The sequence below is a fragment of the Mauremys mutica genome, chromosome 17 (assembly GCF_020497125.1).
Source record: "Mauremys mutica isolate MM-2020 ecotype Southern chromosome 17, ASM2049712v1, whole genome shotgun sequence".
NCBI classification, from domain to species: Eukaryota; Metazoa; Chordata; order Testudines; family Geoemydidae; genus Mauremys; species Mauremys mutica.
Window position 1 is genome coordinate 29733078 of NC_059088.1, and position 21810 is coordinate 29754887.

Sequence of the window (21810 nt, forward strand, 5' to 3'; positions counted from 1 at the left end):
TTACTCAAAATAGCAAGACTTTTTTTTAAAAAGGGTAGGAAGAATCAAGCTCACTCACACTGAGCTTGCAATTGGCAAGACCAGGGTAAAGTTCACATTCAGATTTAGAGGCTGAAGGAGAAATGGACTGAAACCTGATTTAGCAACAACGAAATTAATAACTATGTTCTAAACAAGTTCACAAAATTGATAACACTTATGAACACATGCCAGGTTCTATTATTTACTCATTAATTCCTTTCAGATAGCAAAAACTCATCTAATCACTCATTGTTTTCCTTCATTACTGCAATCTACTCCTCTTTGACCTCCCTGACACCCACATATTTCCTCTGCAATTCATACAAAATGCACCTTGCAAGATGATTTGCCTAACCTGATCTGACCAAAGTTTTCATTTATTTGAATCCCAGTGATGGCGTCCCTTCTTCACCTCAAAGTCAAGATTCATGTAACTGCCTTCAAGTCCCTACATAAAACTTTGCCAATGCATCCTGGTCTGCTCCTGTATCCCCTCTCTGCCTCATGATGCCAGTTTATATGCCCTTTAGTCCGCTTCTCCAGCTAATATCTCCATGCTTTCTTCTGCACTGCTCCTTACACATAGAACACTCCCTGAACAGGGTGGATAAAAAATGCAATTTAAATTTGATAAAAATCTGTTTTTAAAAAATCCTTGATTTTTTTAAAAAGCAGATTTTTATAAAATTTAAATTGTAATTTTTTATTTTAATTAAGTGCATTTTTCTTTTTTTAAAATGCTTCTATTTAAAATTAATTTGAAATGTCAACCTATGTTAAGACCTAAACTTATTACAATTATTAAAATCATTCAAATTAAATAAAAAATATTAAGCAGAGCACATTTGGTGCTAAAGTTTTAAAGAAAGTCAAACCGCTGAACTATCTAGCTGGAAATCACTGGCTAAGCACCTGGAACCTGAGTTTGTTGAAGTGTTAAACCTACTTTTGTTGGCAATAGCCTTTTCTGCATGCGCAAAGAATATTTTCTTCATTTCAGTTTATTCAACCAGTTCAGTTATGACTAGTTCATTCAAAGTTAAGAAACCAGGTAGAAACTGGAAAAGCAGGAAGCTTGTTTTCCTCTTTCTATGAATAAACACTAAGTGTCAGAATGAAATCTACTAATTCTAAAAACATTCAAAGACACAGGTAACCATAAACAATCAGTGCAATTCTCTAACTACAAATAACACTTTCTTTGTTTAATAAATCTGTTAGGTTTAAAGGATAAATACATTTTGATACATTTTTCTTCTTATGTCTCCAGCATATTTGAGGTAGTTTTATTTAACTTATAAATTTAAAAAGCTGTTTTTGTGCAATTTTTAATTGAATTCCAATTTTCATCCAAGTAGAGTTTGACATAAGTCATGAGAAAAAATTATTAAACATCTAGCAAATAAGAAATGCATAATTCACCATTTTTAATTATAAAAATGTAAAAATTAAGAACTCAAATATATGTTTAGCTATATAATCACTTAAATATGTTCAGATACATGTTTCCTTCTGGTTAACAAAGCACAGAAATTAGTGTAAACTAATGGTTATATTTAGTTTCAGATGAACATGTTTTAATGGTTACCAACCTATGAGACATTTCATTAGGAAAATAATTAAAAAGTGCAAATGCAAAACATGATGATTTAAATCAAGGTTTCCTGTTTGCTGACTTAAATCATGATTAAAATCAATTCTTTAAATCGATCTACCCTGTTCATCAATGAATCCACAAGACCATTACCCTCTCTTCTTTCAAGTCCCTTTTTAATACCCACCTCTACTGTGACCCCTACAAGAAAATCAAATCAATCAATCAATCGATAGCTATGGTTGAAAGGCAATTGGGGATAGCTTTTATTTATTTATTTTAAAGGTTCAAATATTTGTAACTATAAAGTTGTGCAGCAGGTAACTATCTGATGAAACCATGTGATGTTACCTACATTACCCATGTTCTCTCTTCCAATGTTCGCTCTGCTCACTATGAAGTCTTTTTTTCAAATCAGACAGTAAACATTTTCAGAGCAGAGAACGTGCCTTCCTATGGGTTTGCACACCACCTAACATAATGACGTCCTAATCAAGGCCTTTGTGTACATCCATAATACGATAAGTAAATAGCAACAGTAAATATATTAATCTGGTATGCCCAACATGACTATGTTAAACCAGAGCGATGAATGCTGACTTATGGTCCATAATCATGATAATTGTTTAAGACTTTTATACCTTGTCATTTAATCATACTGTTTCTCACCTGTTCCTTTCTATTTTTGTTCTAGGGTAGTAGTTTGTGATTTTTATATGTGAGTTTATGGAATTTTTACTTTATAAAAAAGAAGCAAAGATAACCTCTTACTTCAGAAAGGAATAGCTTATAGTATTCTGAAGCTTTCAACTACATTGTTCAATTAATTTATTACTGGATGGTTCAAGTCACCAGACATTACTGTAGATTTTGTTACCTCCTCCAATCCCTTTCAACATTCTTGTCACTGTCACTATTCCGATCCAGAAGCCAGCTTTTATACCCCCACTATTATGTTTCTATTCTTATTATATGGGACTTTTATCCATTGAGATTCTCCTTCATGGCCCTCTCTATTAAGAATTTGTCTTTCAACGGTACAGAACACTACCTATTCAAGCGCATTAACTAGTTTGTAGGAAGCAGTGTGAAACAGTGGCTAGATCACTGAACTGGAAGCCAGGAGATCCTGAACTGTATTTTTTTTGGTTGTGCCAATGACCTGCTATGTGACCTTCAGCAAGAAATTTTACACCTCTGATTCAGTTTCCCCATCTGTAAAACAGGTACATGTATATAGTCTACAGATGAGAAATGCTATAGGAGTTAAATATTATACTAGAATGAGGGTTGGATAGGTCTATGGTGTATATATGAAATATAAGGGCCGAAATGTTAATTTCACTGTCTTGTCAATTAAGGATGCATTACAGAATATAACATGTTTTTATAGGTGTCACATGTAGTGGGTGATGCACATATTAGAATGTCTAATGAGAGTTCAGGCTTATAGATGACGAAGATGTACAGAGTGAAAACATAAGACTGTCTCATGCCATTGGGCTCTAGAGAGTGGGCAGAAAAATATGAGAGCAGATTTAAGGGTCTTTGGGCTACCTTACCTTTGTGTTTCCAATTTTTAATTTAAAAAAGTGTTACTTTAATTTCCTTGATAACTTTTTTTTTAAAATACAACTTGTTAAGTTCTCTCACCATCCTTTAATTATTGATATATATTTACTACCTTAATTTGAGCTTTATTATTTACGCCCCGCTTTATGAAGGATATGGTACCAGAGATAGTAAATCAATATTTCATTTTGAATTCTCTCTATACTGCAAAGAGAATGCCTTTAGTTATGCTGAACAAGAACTAGGATTGCAATATGGAATTTAGGAACAAAGATGCAAGTTTTGTTTTCTAAAGGTGTTATGCTAGAGGATAAATTTACCAAACTTTCACCAGCTACAAGATCAGCATTACCAGGTTAGGATAAGAGAATCAGGCTCATAATGGTGTAATTCTGCCTCTCTCCAACTGTGGGGCAAAACATGCAGTCTACATTCCACCTAATATTAATGTCTACTTAACAGCACTGAAGTTCTGGAACAATATATTACATTTAATTTTCCATAATTGTAACAGCATCATGCTTTGTATCAATGGCCCTGTGGCATATCAATTGTTTAAACTACTTTCTACAAACTCATAACAGTTTCAGTTCAGCAACTAACAAATAATGAGAACGTCTTCCTTTTTATAAAGCATAACTAAATGCATTTTGCTGTTCAGTATTAATGTTAGATTAAGTGATTTTTAGACAATTGTTGGCTCTCAGGAGGAAATCAAGTAGAACTGAAATATAAAAATGTTGGAATAAATTTGTCTTTAAAACTGGGAAAAAAACCGTACCACTAAAGAGCCTTTTTCTTGCATTTACATCTTAGAAAAATTAATGTGTTTTTAAAAAAGCATAAGTTTAAAAAACAAAACACTAGGAATTAATCATTCTACTAATTTTTCTATACTAATATCTACTAGAGAAGGTTCCTGGTTTCTGCGCTTTTCACTTCTTGCTAGACTGTGGAAGAAATTCACTGCATAAGAAGAGAGATTCGAGTATTTGTTGTAGTATTATTAAGGAAGTTCAAAACAAGTGCTGTTTGGCTTACCTGTTACTCTTTACTGTTTAGTTACCTTATAAAGTAATTTGAATTTTGTTATAACAAAATTGATCTGGAGAAATAAATCTAACCTCTACTGAAACAGCATACTTGAAATGATATTTTGAATGTTTCCACAGGAATCCTTCCCTTATTCACTACACATATTGTATATAAATGACTTATTGCTTGTCTATCTGACAGAGTAACATAGAGTGGAAGAGGCTATAAAGGTGCAACTAGTGTAGAAAGCACTTCTAAAAATCAGGCCAGTTCTATTTAGGTGTCTAACTATGATTTAGGAGCCTAATATTTAGATTTGAAGATTCTGGCCTGTGCTTTACAAAGGGGGCAAAGTTAAGATTGCATGAGCAACCCTAACACTGGCATTTCTTTACTCCTAGTACCATCTAAACACAGAGTAAGAGACAATCCTGCTCCAAAGAACTTCATTCACCTCATCCACATACCATGGGCCCAGATTCATGTACAATAACAGACTGTCCCAGAAATAATACAAGCAACAGCCCCTTTTCCCTTCCATGGCTACCAAAAAGGCAACGTGAATTCTCTGTGGAATCTGAAATGTCCAGATAAAGTGTCCAATTAGTAAATAAAAGATTATAGATAAGAGTAAAGACTAGATGACTATATAGATCAATAACCATCACATAAGAACAGCCATAGTGGGTCAGACCAATGATACATCTAACCCAGTATCCTGTCTTTCAATAGTGGCCAATCCTAGGTGCTGCAGAGGGAATGAACAGAACAGGTAATCATCATGATCCATCCCCATCATGAACAAAGGGGATTCATTTGAAGAATAACGAAAGGGACATTTAAACTGACCACTAACAGATAGTGCATTTTCCCATTAAAATATGCAGCTGTGGTCCATTCTGTGGCTCATCCATCCCAAGAATTCCCACATAACTTAGGAGAAACCACAGAGCCCCTCAACCCTGTTAAATACAGGTTCTGCTGTCAAAGGGCCTATCTCAACTCCACCAACAACTTGCTGACCATACTATTGAGCAGTTCCCCACAAAAAGTCCCATAAAATCTGCCTCTATGCAAGAAAGTAACAACTCCAGCCCTTCAAAATAAAACAATCCACTAGGTTAACATGCTCCCACTCCTTCACAAACATGAGTAAAATCCCCTGGCCAAATAGGCCCAACAGACTAAGATCCCGTCCCACTTGTTCAAACACAGGTTTAGCTGCATGATGGGTTATCTTGCACATAGCAGATGACTTCAGGGAACTCGGAAGCATACTGAAGAAGCATGTCCAAATTAACTTCTCTGTGATCCCTCTTGTCCCATGAGCAAAGGAATACAGAAGGCAGAAGATTCTGAAAGAGAATCACTGGCTAAGTGAGAGATGCAGGGTGGAGGGTTTGGGTTTGTGAAATATTGGTCCACCTTCTATGCTGACAGACAGATGTATAGTTTGGATGGCCTCCAACTCAGTAGAAGGGGGACCAGTCTTCTTGGGGACAGGCTGTCTAGAGTAGAGTAGTTAAACTAATAACAAAGAGGGAGGGCAAAACGAGGGAAGATATGAGCACTTAGCACAACAATTGAGATGATGAGAACTTAATTAATCAAGGAACCTAAGGACATGAAGAGAAGAAATTATTTAATTGCCTATAAACCAAAGCTAGGAGCCTGGGCAACAAACAAGAGGAAACGGAATTGTTCATTTATGAGCATAAATTTGATCTAGTTAGTGTTATTGAAACTTGGTGGGATGATTCTGAGTGGAATGTCAAAATCAGTTGCCATAATTAATAACCTATTTCATTTGTGATATTGTGGATCCTGCAATATTAGGCTCCTACCGCACTTTTGATTTTTATTAGCTTACTTTGCACAGTCCACAATTTTGCATACATTTTGAGTATGCAATTAGTACTGCACTAACATTAAATGCCTGTACAATGTAAAAGGCTAAAGTGACTGGACTTGGACTTTCTTTAGCAGTTGTGTTAAAACTGTTAGTCTTCTGAATTTTATATTGTACCGGTCACTTTTTATTTTTTAAATGAATGTAATATAGTTGCAGCAAAATGTCTGGTTATCAAAAAAATTAGTAGGCATAACAATACTGGAGCGTTTATATATCATTCCAGCAATTTTTTCTTAAACAAATAGGTCTACTCTGGCTTTTCCAAACTGCTGCTATTAATAAAGGTCCATTATTACTTTTCTGTGATTTTCCATGTCTTGTCCTCAACTCAGCTGCAGTTATTTTACCTCTGTGTTTGGCACTGGTACAACCACTGCTGGAATACTATGTCCAGTTCTGGTGTCCACAACTCAAGAAGGATGTTGATCAACTGGAGAGGGTTCAGAGAAGAGCCAGGAGAATGATTAAAGGATTAGAAAACATGACTTACAGTGGTAGTCTCAAGAAGCTCAATCTATTTGGCTTAAGAAAGAGAAGGTGACCTGATTACAGTCTATAAGTACCTACATGGGGAAAAAATATTTGATAATGGGCTCGTGAATCTAGCAGAGAAAGGTATAACATGATCCAAGGGTTGGAAGTAGAAGCTAGACAAACTTAGGCTGAAAATAGGGCATACATTTTTAACAGTAAGAGTAATTAACCATTGGAACAACTTATCAAGCATGGTGGTAGAGTTTCCATCACTGACACTTTTTAAAACAAGACTTTTTCTAAAAGATATGGTTAGGCATCATTTTGGGAAAGTTCTATGGCCTGTGTTATATAGCAGGTCAGACTAGATTATCACAATGGTTCCTTCTGGGCTTGGAATCTATGAACTGTTAGGGAATCAACCTCCAAATCACAATATTTCCTGACTCCTGATTCCCCTATTCACCCATGTTCAAATATAGGCCTGACCATGAACAGTCATCCCTTCTCCAAACACAGGCTTGATCCTCATGGATCTCCTAGTTACTTACACTGCCCTATCACCATTGTACCTGAGCAGCTCAAATATTTAAAAAGAGAAAATCTCTCTCCCACGCACTTTCCAACAGGAGAAATAGTCAGATCAATTCATTTTTTTAAATGTACGTGTTGTGAGCCTGTCTCTCTGTGCACAAAAAGCTTATTGAGGGAAAGCTAGGCCTAAGATGGGTTGTGCATGGAGTTCTGTGGTCACTTTATCTACTGCAGGAGAGTTCATAGACTAAGTCTACCTCCAGTGCAAGTTGAGTTTCTAAGGCATGAGCTTTGCCTATCAGTCTGCCACCCAGTCCCCTTCAAACACATGTCCTACTGTCAGGATCCCGCTCTCTGCATCTCAAATACAAGGCACAAAGTCAAGTATTCCACACCTCGCCCTGGCCTTGCAGGATTTCCATCTCCCTTGCCCAAAGCACAGACATCTCTGCTAGTGATCTTACACTTGAAACACAGGGCTTCCCAACAGAAATGCCCATCTCCAACACAAAACCGATTGGCAGGAATTCTCTTCCATGTTCAAATACAGGCACAACCATCAGGGATCCTTGGCATCCAAATATCCTACTTTCAGAGAACCCTGTCCCTCAAACACAGGCAAGACTGTCAGTGATTCCCCCAGTCCCATTCTATGTTATGCAAGAATTCAGGCTAGATGTTCAAATGATGTCTTCTATCCATAAAATGTATGGGTTTACCAATCCCAAATATAAAATCAGTTTGTCAGAAAGCCCCTCACATCTCCGTCTAAAACACAGGATAAATGTTAGGGTTTTCCTGGCCACCAACCACAGGCTTAAGGAGGGGACATCCCCATCTAAACACTGGCTGAAATGTCAGAGGATTTCCTGCCCCTTCCCCGCAACCACAATCTTGCTGGGAACCTTCCCTTTCCCAAACACAGGCTGGCTTTCAGGGGTTCCTCTTGTCAACCCAAATAGAACAGATTGCCTGGGATTAATCCTGCCAACCTAAACACAGGCTAGAATGTCAGGTAGCCACCTCTCTTATCCCTTTTGACACAGGCTGGTCCAGGGATTTCTCTCCACAGAAACACACAGATATATGGAAAAGCAGCAAAAAGTCCTGTGGCACCTTATAGACTAACAGACGTATTGGAGCATGAGCTTTCGTGGGTGAATACCCACTTCGTCGGATGCAGATATATGGAGCTGTCATGGACCCACTCCCTCTCCACTTATGGAACTGACTGACCGAGGTTCCCCACACCCACCCTTCACCCAGAGTCAGGATCATCATCAGTGATCCCTTTCCTCCCAAACATGACTCCCAAATATAGGCCTTATCAAGACTCCTCACAGGCCTCAAGGGGTATTTCTACACAGCTGCTGGGAGCAAGCCTCCCAGCCCAGGTAGACACACTTAGACATACTTGTGCTAGCAGGACTTGAGCTAGCATGCAAATAGCAGTGTGGATGTTGTAGCTCGAGCTGGAGTTTAGGCTCTCAAGTCTATGGGGTCAGATGGGGTTGAGAGCCCAAACCACAACATCCACACTGCTATTTTTCGTGCACTAGCTCAAGCTCTGCTAGCGAAAACGTGTCTTCCTAGGCTGGGAGGCTTGCTCTGAGCTACAGCGTAGACATACTGAAAGTCAATGATCCCCGATCCCTCCAAACATAGACCTATCAAGGATTCCTCACCCCCACCCTAAACACAGGCCTGTAAGGGATCTCCCCTGCAAATACAGACCCATCAGGGATTTCACTCCCCCACATACTCCAAACACAGCATTTCCTAATCAAAGGTCATGCCTCCAGGAAGAGTCAGACTAATGCAATGAGGATACAGAACAGATGAGAAGAACTGGATGACTCTGAATCTGACTACTGATCCATCCCCAATAAAAACGTGGTTGTGGGCATTTCTGTGAAAGGCACTTGCTTTCCACCCCTACTACCAAAGGGCTCCTAATTAAACTGAACGGCTACAGGAAGAGCTAATTGGCCTAAATGCTCTCACACAAGCCTGATTACTAAAGAACTCCCTGCTTCCTAACACACAAACCAGGTTGTGATGGAGTCCCCTCTCTCAGGGCACAGGGCCTGGCTCTCAGGGATCTCCCCCTTCCCACAATGCACTGGGGGTGAGGCTGGCTGTCAGGGATCCCCCCCTCAAGGTACAGGACTGGCAGTCTGGGATGACCTCCTCACCCACCCCAAGACTCAGGCATGGCTGTCAGGGATCTCCCTCATCCCCTCAAAGCACGTACCCCAGCAGTCAGGAATCTCTCTCACCTACCAGGCACGCCCACGGGACCCACCTATCAGGATATCCACCCTCCTAGGCATGGGACCTCAGCTGTCAGGGATATTCTCCCCCCACCCCGCTCCGCTCCAGGCAGGGGCCCCGGCTGCAAGGGATACCCATCCCCCCGGCAGGCACGGGCCCCAGCTGTCAGGGATTACCCTCCCACTCGGGAAAAGACCATCGCTATCAGGGATATTGCCCCCTCCCCAGCCCCCAGCGGACAGGGGCCCCGGCTGCCAGGGATAATCCCCCCCCCCGCAGGCCCGGGCCCCGGCTGTCAGGGATATCGCCCCCCCCCCGCAGGCCCGGGCCCCGGCTGTCAGGGATCCCCGCGCCTCTTCTCCGCCCCCACACAAGCCTAGCTGTCAGGGATCCCCCCCGCCAATCGCCGCCCCCAGGCACGGGCCCCGGCTGTCAGGGATTCCCCTCCCCCCGCAGGCACGGGCCCCGGCTGTCAGGGATATCCCGCCCCCCTCCCTTCCCTTCCCCCCGCAGACACGGGCCCCGGCTGTCAGGGATATCCCGCCCCCCCTCCCCCGCAGACACGGGCCCCGGCTGTCAGGGATATCCCGCCCCTCCCTCCCTCCCTCCCTCCCTCCCCCCGCAGGCACGGGCCCCGGCTGTCAGGGATATCCCGCCCCTCCCTCCCTCCCTCCCTCCCTGCCCCCGCAGGCACGGGCCCCGGCTGTCAGGGATATCCCGCCCCCCGCAGGCCCGGGCCCCGGCTGTCAGGGATCCCCGCGCCTCTTCTCCGCCCCTACACAGGCCTAGCTGTCAGGGATCCCCCCCGCCAATCGCCGCCCCCAGGCACGGGCCTGGTTGTCAGGGATTCCCCGTACGTATCCAAGACCCAGGAGAAGGGGCTGGTGAGGGTCCGGGCGCCACACGCGTGTGTTGTTGAGCACCATGTTTATCGGGGACAAGGTGGGGCGGTACCCCTAACGCGGACCCCCTGCCCAGGCTCCGGGCCTGTGGAGGCTCCGGTCCCCGCCCGGCCCAGCCCGACACGACCACCTCCTCACCGTGTCAGCGACAATACGGCCAAGGCCGGGGCCGCGTTCCTCCGCGCCGCATCCTCCCGGCCGCCCTCAGGGACGGGGCCAGGGCGGGACCCGGACTAGCCCGCCGCCGCTTCAGCCCCTACTCAGAGAGCCGAAGCAGCGAAACCAAAATGGCGGCGGCGGCAGCTCCTGCCTCAGCGCGAGCGAGCGCCTCGTGCCCCACCCTCTTCGCGTCTGTCCACGCCCCCAGCAGATACACCTCCTGGTTTGCTCGGCCCCGCCTCCTTTGCGGATCCCATTCCCTTCCCGGGCTGAGGGCGGGTTTAACCTGCTGGGGGTGGGGCGCAAAGAACTCTACTCCCCGTCTCCGCGCGTTTTTGTTCGCCTTGCTGGTTTGTCCTCTCAGCGCATCCGTAGAAAGCAGATGCCTTCATGACTTCCTTTTCTTCCTCTGTAAGATGGCGGCGCCCGGGGGCGCGGTGGGAGCAGTCTAGTGGCTTATGCGGAGTTCCCATCTGCTGGTGAGGCCTCGCGAGGTCCCGTGCTTAGGCGAGCAAGAGAGGCCCGCCGGCACCTGTATCCCTCATGACCCCGCGTTTAGGGAGGGGCTGGGGATGCAGCGTGTACCCTCCCTGCAGAGTCTGGGGCGACAAGAATGGGGTCCTAACAGAGCTCGGCTGTCATGGGCCCAGCCGCCCACTAGCAGCACCGCTCCGGCGTGACGGGGGAGTGCTGGGTCTCCGAATTTTCAGAGGCCTCAGCCACGTGCCCTCGAAAGTTCCGGGAGAGCGAGCCAAAAACACCCATCGGGACAATGGAGCTGTGACCCAAGGCACCCTGCGGGCTAGGGCCCTCACTCATGGTGTCTTCTGCTTTTGTCCTCATTTATATTTGTTTTCTCCCTACAGGCTCTTCCCTTTGCTATGACCTCTTCTCTATCTCCCCCACCCAATAGTGTGGCCCTTTGGAGTCTCACTGGATCCCAGCTTGGCCCATGCATGCTATTGCTTTACCTCACAGTGCTGAACTCTGTTTGGCACAGCTGCCACTTGTCCATTATATTTGGCTCCTAATGTGTCCCCCTTGGGGGGAGGGATAGCTCAGTGGTTTGAGCATTGGCCTGCTAAACCCAGGGTTGTGAGTTCAATCCTTGAGGGGGCCATTTGGGGATTGGTCCTGCTTTGAGCAGGGGGTTGGACTAGATGATCTTCTGAGGTCCCTTCCAACCCTAATAATCTATGATTCTTGTTGCCCTCTCAGTAATTTCCACTTTTTCCCACCAAATGCCATGAAACCTTTGGGTCCCAGTATCCCTTTGCCACTCTTCTGAAGGGGCCTTCACCCCAGATTTGAAAGCCTCAGATTTTAGTATTGTGAAGAACCTTCACAATGTGGCTGACTCTGATGCTATTCATAACAGACACATCAGTGGTTCTGCTCAGTGATTCCCAAGCGTCTATTGAGCGAAAACTAACCAGTATCTTCAGTTCTTGCTGCTGCTTTTGGGACCTCTGTGGGCAGCAGTGACATTGATAGTCTGATCACACTGTGCTGCAACCTGCAAAAGCTCTGACTAGACTAAACACTGGGGAAAGATGAAGCTATAGTAGGATCTGGGAATAGCAGTTTGGCAGAACTGTCAGCATTTTCACTTTCCTTGCTGACTGGGTAGATTGGGACCACCATTTTTCACAGCAGTCTGAGACTGCTATTTTTAATTATTTGCATATTAGATATCTGAAACCTTTGTATATGCATGTGGGGTAGCATGAGAGGGAGGGATTGATGGTACACAGAGTATGGTAAAGAGATATTTGGGGAGGCGCAGAGGGAGAGCATATGTGAGCAGGGTAGAAAACACAGTGTAGGGAGAGAGGAGATTCAATATGTGAATCTGCCATGGAGGGTGTGTGGCTTCTTTTGCCATATCTTTTCATTTTGGGGTTCTTGAATCTGGTGGTAAATACACTGGTACTAAACATCCACTTTTTAATACTTATAAAGAAACTTGTTTTTCAGATTAATGTAGGGAGAGAGACACCAGATTAGGGTTTCTCTGAGGTGGAGATGCTTATGTGTGTAACCTTCATGCTACTTCATAGAGTTTTCACTCGTAAATTAATTGTGTGGGTGAGATGCCTCCAAAATTGCTTGCTGTTCACTTTTTAAAATGACTATTCACAAGCAATTTCAAAATAAGGTGCAAACTTTAACAGTGAGGGTAACTAGCCATAGGAACAATTTATCTACTAACATGGTTGATTCTCCATCACTTGAAGTCTTTAAATCAAGATTAGATATCTTTCTAAAAGATATGTAATAGCTCAAATAGAAGTTGTGGGTTTGATGCAGAAATTATTGGTGAGTTTCTTTGTTTTTTCTCATACAGGAGGTCAGAATAGATAGTCAGAATGGTCCCTTCTGGCCTTGAATTTTATGACTCAATGAGCTGCCTCTTGCTCTCCAGAACCAGCCATAGTTGGTGTAGGGCCTTTGTAATGATCTTCAGTGACACCCCCCTCCCACCCTCACCATATATGGTGGTTCAAAGTTATGCCTGGTTTGAGATGGATTCTCCGTGACTCGAGGCGGCTTCCAAATAACACAGGTGATGCTGCTGCTCTGAAAGTATTCTCAAAAGACTGAATTCAGATTTCTTTAGTGGCAGAATGTGAGTGGCATCCTGGATTGTTTTTGAACTTAGTCCTTATTTTAATAAGACCAGGCACAAGTTAGTGAAATAGCTGTTCTAGTAGAGACGTTCATGACTCCTAGACAAAAGGGGTTAAACTCTTGTGAAAAGTTGAATTACTCCTTTCTGTTCCTCATCAATGTCTTGTTATCCTTCTATGTGCTGGCACTGGAGAGTAGAATGAACTAAGAATTTCAGCAAGTTTTTTATGTGGCAAAACTAAAACTTGCTCTTTTAAATTTGTTTCTTACTGATTGCTCAGTGTGAGATCAGAGGATCTCTTTACAAGGCTAATGTCATCCTTCCTTAAGTGTTCAGTTATTTTCCTTCCTCCCCAGCATAATGAGAATTCCAGATACGATTCCATCCAGTTAGTAACCTTTGTCTTCTTTCATAAATTAGCTTTTGTGTTTCTTCTGTGCAGAAGCTGTTAACGACAGGAAGATCAGAAGCCATTGGTTCCTGAAAGTCATTCACTCCTGAGAGGTTGGTTAGCTTGCTTTAAATGTATTCTATAATAACTTCTCACAAGTGAAGAGGTTTTTTTTAAATCCATTACATTTTATGTTGTGTTTTCACATGCTCTTTAGGATAGTGCTATGAAGACAGCCTTGAGCACAAGTACCCTGATTAAATTGATTTTTGGGACCCTCTGTTCTTGCCTCAATCTGTCTATTGTGCATTTTGCTGCTTTTCCTTCTGTCATGGTAACCAAAGCTGGCTGTTTAGCAGCAGACTCTGACAGATGGAGGAGCAGGAGCGAATTGAGAAGCTTTCTGTGTCTTAGTGTTGTCTTGCATGATTCCTGCTTCATAATATCTAGTAATATTAAACTGACTTCTCTTATTCAGAAGGGGGATCATCTTTTGATTCTGCCTGTTAAAATCACAAGGAAAGGGGAATATCCATCCCTCAAGATAACTGAGCACAAGACCGAGGCTTTCAGTCATTAAAGCTACTTATCAAGTATGGTGCTTATTGCAAATATCTCTGCAAAATACCCTTCTCCATTAGATGGGACTGCTATGCTGTCCCAAGGCAGTGCTGTTGTTTTAATAACATGCTTTACTGCTGTGAAGCACATACACACCACCTAATGCTTTGTCGGAATCTTATTGGTCTATTTAGACGGTAAGCTCGTTGGGCAGGAACAGTTTGTCCTCTGTTGGGTATAGCTGGCACTAAACAAAAATCATATATTTCCTAAAGTCCTTCACCTTGAGATTTGAGAGATGCTTACATATAAAGTTTTTGTATGATATTTGACATACTTTTAGCTAACTTTTGGAAGAGCGTGGACATGGTTTTCCTTTACTCAGAATCCTAATTGTTTGCAAGTAGTTCTAAAGCCAGAAGGAGACCATGCAAAGTTTGTTTTCACACTCATTGATGTAAGAAATACTTTATGCCCATCTGGCTACATGGTTAACCTGACTTCATGTATTCTTTTCGGAGCTCTCTAGGAGTCTCTCTTCATGGAACAGGCTCACAGCATGACTGATGAGGGAGAAGAAGGAAGAAGAGCTCTGTAAGCTCGAAAGCTTGTCTCTCACCAGCGAAGTTGGTTCAATTAAAGATATTACCTCCCCCACCTTCTCTCTAATATCCTGGGACCAGCAGGGCTACAAGAACACTGTATACACCATGGCTGATGACAGTTCCTAAGACACGCATTTGAGAACTTGATAGGAGAGATCAGATATTGTGAATTGCTGAGAGTAAACTCCACTCTTGTCTCTGCAGGGATAATGCTGAGAAGTGTGAAAGGAGTGATCTGCCAGGGGCCCAAGGTGAGTCCTGCACTGGCTCTGTGAAGTATCCCCTTTGCTGGATCTCTGTCTTGGGATCTGGAATGATTGTCACTAAAAAGGTCCAGAATGCTATTTTTCACATTGTACTGCGTAATATAAGTCATTTTGAAAACAGAAAATCTGCTGGATTTGCACTAAAGGCATCCTTTCTCAAGATCATTGAGCAGCACTACTCTTGATAAGAAGATCCACTACTGATGATGGCCTTGATTCTTTACTGTGCCTCCTGAGGGGGTATGGCCCAAGAAGTGGGGAGTAAAGATGGGGCAAAGACTGCTTTTATATGTTCTTTACACCTCTGGGCTTGGCTGCAGGCCTATCTGCCCCCACTTATGGGTCATCCTCTAGCCCAAAGTAGCTGAAGTGCAGAGTAATGTGGTCCTGCTCTGGCCTGGCATGCCCCTATCCTGGGGACTGTGTTGGAAGTAGAATCATGGGGTTATCTTAATGACCTTATGCTTGCTAGGGGAACTCTTTCTGCTCTGGTCTTTGTCCCTGGGGGCCAATTAAATTAGCTTTATGGCCAACAGCAGCACAATTGTGAGGACCTCTCTCTTAAAAAAAGATTTAACCTTCAGAATAACAGCCTTTTGCATGTCAGTCTAGTCTAGTCATGTGACTACCTTCCTGCAGCTCTTATGGCCTTTAAATCTCAAATGTTCAGTGACTGAGGTATGTAACTTCAGCTGTCAGCAAACCTGCAACCCTAAATTGTTCCAAGTGGCCAGGAAGCAGGCTCCCAGCTTCTGAATGCAAATGGATTATAACAGCCGCTCATCTTGCCTATTTTCAAGCTGTAAAGTTGTTTGTGCATTTATGGGTTTAATTGTAGGATTTTTGCCCGCTTGTGTGTAAACTAGGAATTTAAAAGCCAGGGCTGGATTGAAGCATAGATACTTTAGGCCCATGTCAAGGTCCCCATCTTCTGGAACCATGTTACATCAGACTCTAAACTATATTTTGAAAAAAAGTAAGGGCTTGTCGATGTGCAGTTTTTGTACCAATTGAACTGCTTGAAACCAGTATAGTTAAAATAAGCAATACCCCCCTTGTGTGAATGCAGTTATACTCATATAAAAGGTACCTTCATACCAATATCAGGGGGAGGGATAGCTCAGTGGTTTGAGCATTGGCCTGCTAAACCCAGGGTTGTGAGTTCAATCCTTGAGGAGGCCACTTAGGGATCTGGTGCAAAAATTGGTCCTGCTAGTGAAGGCAGGGGGCTGGACTCGATGATCTTTCAAGGTCCCTTCCAGTTCTAGGAGATTGGTATATCTCCCTTTATTACCAATAGGACTCATCCATATTAGGCAGTTATGTTGCTTTAACTCTTTTGGTAAAAAGTAGTGTCCTTAGCCAAAAAGGGGAAGTTTAGTACTACCCAAACTGTATACAACTATATGAAAAAATACCGGGACTGAGTTTCTAGCCCTTGTGATGGCAAAGAAAAGCTTGAATATGTGAACCAAATAAAACCAAGACAGCAATATCTTCCAGAATACAGACAGCATGAAAAAATGAGGTATGAACTGCTCTGTGCATCTCAGTTAGGTGCAATCTTCAAGACCCAGTGCTGGGTGGTTAAGAAAATGCCAGTGCCACCCCAGAAGAGGACTCTGTGTAGCAGGAGGAAAAGAGTGCAGTGGGCCCACCAACTCTACCGAAGCAGATACATCCAAGTTGCACGGGGTCCTCCTTACTGCTCTCTCTCTCTGTCTTTCTGGGAAGTGAGGAGGGGGCTTAGTGCCACAGCCCTGCCTGTTTATGGACAGAGTCCAGAGTCTGTCTGTTTTGCACTAAGAATACTCCCTTGCATCACTAGCTCAAAGATTAAACTTGCACACTCAGCATGTGTGTTAGTACACTAGTCTCAGGATACAAACAATGAGCAGGATTTAAAGACCTAGTGCACTACCTCAGAATGTAAAATCTACAGCTTTGTGAACACAATGCTAATGCACTAGCTTTGCCCATCTGGGGTGAATCATTAATAGTGAAGAGGATCTTCTAGTTGTTTGTTCTATTATTTAAATCAGAGTGACCTCTTTTGAGATGACTTCTAAATGGTCTTGTCAAGGACTGTATCAATCCTGTACTGCAGAGGGAGAATATACAAACTGTTTGTATCCAGAGATGAGATTCCTGTTGTGCAGTGCCATATTTATCACTGAGACCTGCACAGAATGTAGGGAATCACTTTTATGGTGATTTATTGAATAAATGCATGGCCAATGAGGTGCAGGGATTCATGTAGAAACAGCTCCACCTTATGGCGTTTGGTTTCTTGATGAATCCTTGGTTTAGTGTGTGATAGGTGGCTTGCCATGTAAGAGGTTTGAGTTAGAGTGCTGTCTTCTGGCCAACAGCAATTTAATATAAACGCCACTTGCTAGGACTGAGATAAATTGTCTTCAGATCTCATTTGAACAACTTGTTCAGTTTACATATCTGTTTTTCAAAATTAAATGAATGGAATCTTATGATGAACTGAAGAGACATACACAAGTATTCCATGTGAATAGCTTTATAGCCTTGAGGGTGAAGTTGTAATTTTAAAAAGTCAGGACATGTAGTATGTAAATTAATGGTGGTCTAGGTGTAAACCTTTTGGGGTACAAAATAAAAATAAAGCTTTACAATTCCCCAAACAATAACTGGCAATCTTTATCAATACCTCTTCCTGGCTCATTTGCTCTCTGTGACATGAGAATCTGTCAGTTCCAAGGATTGAGTGACATTTGTTGCTCCCATACAGGAGCATCATTACATGTAGAGGGGGAAAAGGAACCCTTGGTAGTACAATGCCAAGTGAGTTACTGACGATTTTCTCTATTTGCCAATGGTAACTCCTTCTGAACATGAGACTGAAAATGCTTCTATTCAGGTGCAGCAAGGTGACAGTTTGAAGACTTGATTTTGTTGATGTTGAATTATTGTAGAGTATTGGGAATGTTTTAGTTTAAACACTTCATTGGTCAATTTGGTTTTGCAAGCCACTGAACTGAACTCAGAAAATGCAGATGTGTATCATTAAAGCTCTAGGACAGTTGTTAGAGCTGTTGCGTTATGTTTTGGGAAAGATTGGGACCCATCACTCAAGAGGCTTGTAATTTGGTTCTCTATCCATTCTAGCACATTTAGATGGACTTTGTGTCCAGGTATATTAAAAGCCGCATCTATGGGATGATGCAGAAAGGAGTCCCCAGATGGAAACTGCCAAAGCAGTGTGACAAACGAGGAATGTTGTGCAGGTGATCCTAAGAAATACATCATGCTATCTCCCGCCTTTTGGATCATCTGTCTTTGGAACAAAGAGAATGGTCTTCACTTCATGTAGAATCCAAGCTTTACTGAGGCTGTGGGATTTTGCTTTGGGAAAAGTGGAATTGGCAGTGCTGGTCTCAAAGCTGTGTAAAAATGGAACCAAAAATCTTACCCTGTTTACTGGAAGGCTTATGTGGGCAGGCATTGGGAGGAGTGGGATGGGGAGCAGGAAGTTTGACAGAAGCTCTTGGTTATCCTGACTTGTCTATATAGGGCATAGAACTTGGCTTTCATGCAAGCCATGGTGGATGTGGGGGAGGGGGCCAATAGCAGACTAGTGCAATAACTTTTCATTTCTGTGACCCAGGCCAAGATTTGAACCGAGTTCACTAAAGTCCTGACTTGTCTACATCATTAATCAGCCACACAGTGTGAAGCACTTTGAAGTCTCAAGCAGGAGAGATGCATATTTGGAGTAGCAGGGGATGTTGCAGGGCAGACTTGAGCTGCATTGGGAGGGAGTCGGGACCAAAACAGCATGGGTGGTAGATGGTTGAAACTGAGGTACCATTGGCCGAGACTAGGAGGTTGTGGGGATGGGAAGGACTAGAACTGCAGGAGTTGTATCAGGCCATGACTGAGGTGTACTAGCAGAGCAGGTGGAAGGTACTTTCACAGCCCCAGTTGTTGACACTGCTTGACTCGAGTGCTCTTAGTTCCTTGCTCTCACAAGTACCAAAATAAATCATACATCTCTAGGTGAAAATAAAATCTTAAAAAAAGCCAATGAGATCTCTCCAAATTGCATGATGCTAAGGAGAAAAGGGCACCCTGGGGGCAAATAGAGACCACCTAGCCATATGATGATAAACCTGAAGATTGGTGGTATAAACGAGGGTGTTTACCTGCATAATGCCCACTATCACTAAGGTTAGTTAAATCGGTATGTAGAGTGGAGAATACAAACTGGTTTTGTTCCTTCCCTAAGCAGAGAGCTGAAATGCTGAATCAGGAGCAGAGTCATATTTAATTTGGGTGTGGGTTAATCTGAGCATTCTGCTTTCTTCAAAGCCCTGTGATGCCTTTCAGGTGACCCCAAGTAAGACCCTCAAATGCTGATGGCAGAAAAGCTGCATGACATAATGTGGAATTAAGCAGCTGTTCTGTGTCTAAATCTTGGTGTTTTGGCTTTACACAGTGCTGCTGTCATCTGTGCTGGGGAATAAATGGACTGTACAGGGAGGCAGAGCAGGAAACTGCTTTCTTTGTATCTTGAGTTGGAGACAGCAACTGTTGCTGTCTGTAATGCTTAAGCAGGTTTTCATTTGTTTGTTTTGGCCTCTCCGCCCTGAGTGTGTGGGACAGTTAATTCACTGTGTTATCTCTGAGCTCAGCTTCTACATTCACCTTTAACATTTTCTTTCACCTTGGCCTACTAAAATCTCTTCTTTTTATTCCTTGCTACCCTTAATTCCCTGCCTTCTCTGGTTGGGACTTACAGGCACACTTCATGAGTTTCCTATAGAGTAACTTGTATTCGCTTAGCTGGCTGTTTCAGTTTCATAGTTCTGTTTTAATTAAAAATTCTGTATGCTGGGACACAGTTAGCCAGGAAATCAATGCAAGGAGTTTAATTATAAATACCAAATAGTGGGCAGTGCTGCATTAATCCTGCAGTAATTGAAGTGATTATGGATTACTAGGCAGCTTGAATTTGCAAGGTACTAGCTGCCATTCATCACTGTAGGCAGAAACCTTACAGGAACTTCTCAGCTATAAGACTTTAATGGCTGCACTGTGCTCTTGATCTGTCCTTAATGGGATAAAAACGAGGAGTCCAGTAGCACCTTAAAGACTAACAGATTTATTTGGACATAAGCTTTCATGGATAAAAAACCTCACTTCTTCAGGCGCATGGAGTGAAAATTACAGATACAGGCATAAATATATATATTGGCACATGAAGAGAAGAGTTACCTTACAAGTGGAGAACCAGTGTTGAAAGCCAATTCAGTCAGGGTGGATGTGGTCCACTCCCATTAAGGACAGCTATTATCTATATCTGGCTATTTGGACTCTGTCTTTAGACCCTACGCTACCAGCACTCCTAGCTGTCTTCGAGACATCACTGACTTCCTGATGAAACTACAATACATTGGTGATCTTCCTGAAAACACCATCCTGGCCACCATGGATATAGAAACTCTTTACGCCAATATTCCACATGAGGATGGACTACAAGCTGTCAGGAACAGTATCCCTGATGAAGCCATGGCACACCTGGTGGCTGAGCTTTGTGACTTTGTCCTCACCCACAAACATTTCAGATTTGGGGACAACTTATACCTTCAAGTCAGCAGCACTGCTATGGGTACCTGCATGGCCCCACAGTATGCCAACATTTTTATGGCTGACTTAGAACAACACTTCCTCAGCTCTCGTCCCTTAGCACCCCTCCTCTACTTACACTACATTGATATCATCATCATATGGACCCACGGGAAGGAGGTCCCTGAAGAATTCCACCGGGATTTCAACAATTTCCACCCCATCATCAACCTCAGCCTGGACAAATCCACACAAGAGATCCACTTCCTGGACTCTACAGTGCAAATAAGTGATCACATAAACACCACCCTATACTGGAAACCTACTGACCGCTATACTTATCTACATGCTTCCAGCTTTCATCCAGGACACATCACATGATCCATTGTCTACAGCCAAGCCCTAAAATACAAGACCTACAAGATCTCTATCAAGCATTCTTAAAACTACAATACCCACCTGGGGAAGTGAGGAAACAGATTGACAGAGTGAGACAGGTACCCAGAAGTCATCTACTACAGGACATGCCCAACAAGGAAAACAGAACACCACTGGCCATCACATAAAGCTCCCAGCTAAAACCTCTCTAGCATATCAACAGCAATCTACAACCTATTCTGGAAAATGATCCCCCTTTCACAGGCCTTGGGAGGCAGGCCAATCCTCGTTTACAGACAGCCCCCCAATCTGATGCAAATACCAGAAACTACACAGTACACCACAGAAACACTAACCCAGGAACCAATCCCTGTAACAAACCCCGTTGCCTTCTCTGTCCCTACATCTACTCTAGTGACACAGTCATAGGACCCAGCCACACCATAAGGGGCTCATTCACCTGCACATCTACTAATGTGATATGCCATCATGTGCCAGCAATGCCCCTCTGCCATGTGCATTGGCCAAACAGGACAGTCTATGTAAAAGGATAAATGGACACAAATCAGACATCAGGAATGGTAACATACAAAAGCCAGTAGGAGAACACTTCAGTCTCCCTGGACATTCAATAACAGATATAAAAGTAGCCATTCTTCAACAAAAAAATCTTCAGAAACAGACTTCAAAGAGAAACTGCAGAACTACAATTCATTTGCAAACTTAACACCATCAATTTGGGCTTGAATAGGGACTGGGAGTGGCTGGCTCACTACAAAAGCAATTTTCCCTCTTGGTATTGACACCTCCTCCTCAATTATTGGGAGTGGACCACATCCACCCTGACTGAATTGGCCTCCAACATTGATTCTCCACTTGTAAGGTAACTCCCTTCTCTTCAT

General features: G+C 43.1%; 2 protein-coding genes across 4 annotated transcripts in view; one reads left to right on the forward strand and one right to left on the reverse strand.

Annotated features, from left to right (window-relative positions):
* The window catches only part of ASH1L (ASH1 like histone lysine methyltransferase), a 151803-nt gene extending 141146 nt beyond the window's left edge, over positions 1 to 10657 (reverse strand). Inside the window, exon 1 of the mRNA XM_044990933.1 lies at positions 10457 to 10657. The gene's annotated coding sequence lies outside the window, so the exon portion shown is untranslated. The remainder of the gene's footprint in view (positions 1 to 10456) is intronic.
* A 148-nt stretch (positions 10658 to 10805) lies between these two features.
* Positions 10806 to 21810, forward strand: part of DAP3 (death associated protein 3) — a 28027-nt gene continuing 17022 nt past the window's right edge. Inside the window, exons 1-3 of one of the 3 annotated variants that reach the window (XM_044991144.1) lie at positions 10806 to 10956; positions 13552 to 13613; positions 14871 to 14917. In XM_044991144.1, the coding sequence (XP_044847079.1) occupies positions 14876 to 14917 (42 nt within the window). In that variant the 5' untranslated portion in view covers positions 10806 to 10956; positions 13552 to 13613; positions 14871 to 14875. The remainder of the gene's footprint in view (positions 10957 to 13551; positions 13614 to 14870; positions 14918 to 21810) is intronic. The other 2 variants (XM_044991141.1, XM_044991142.1) reach the window with 2 other exon arrangements.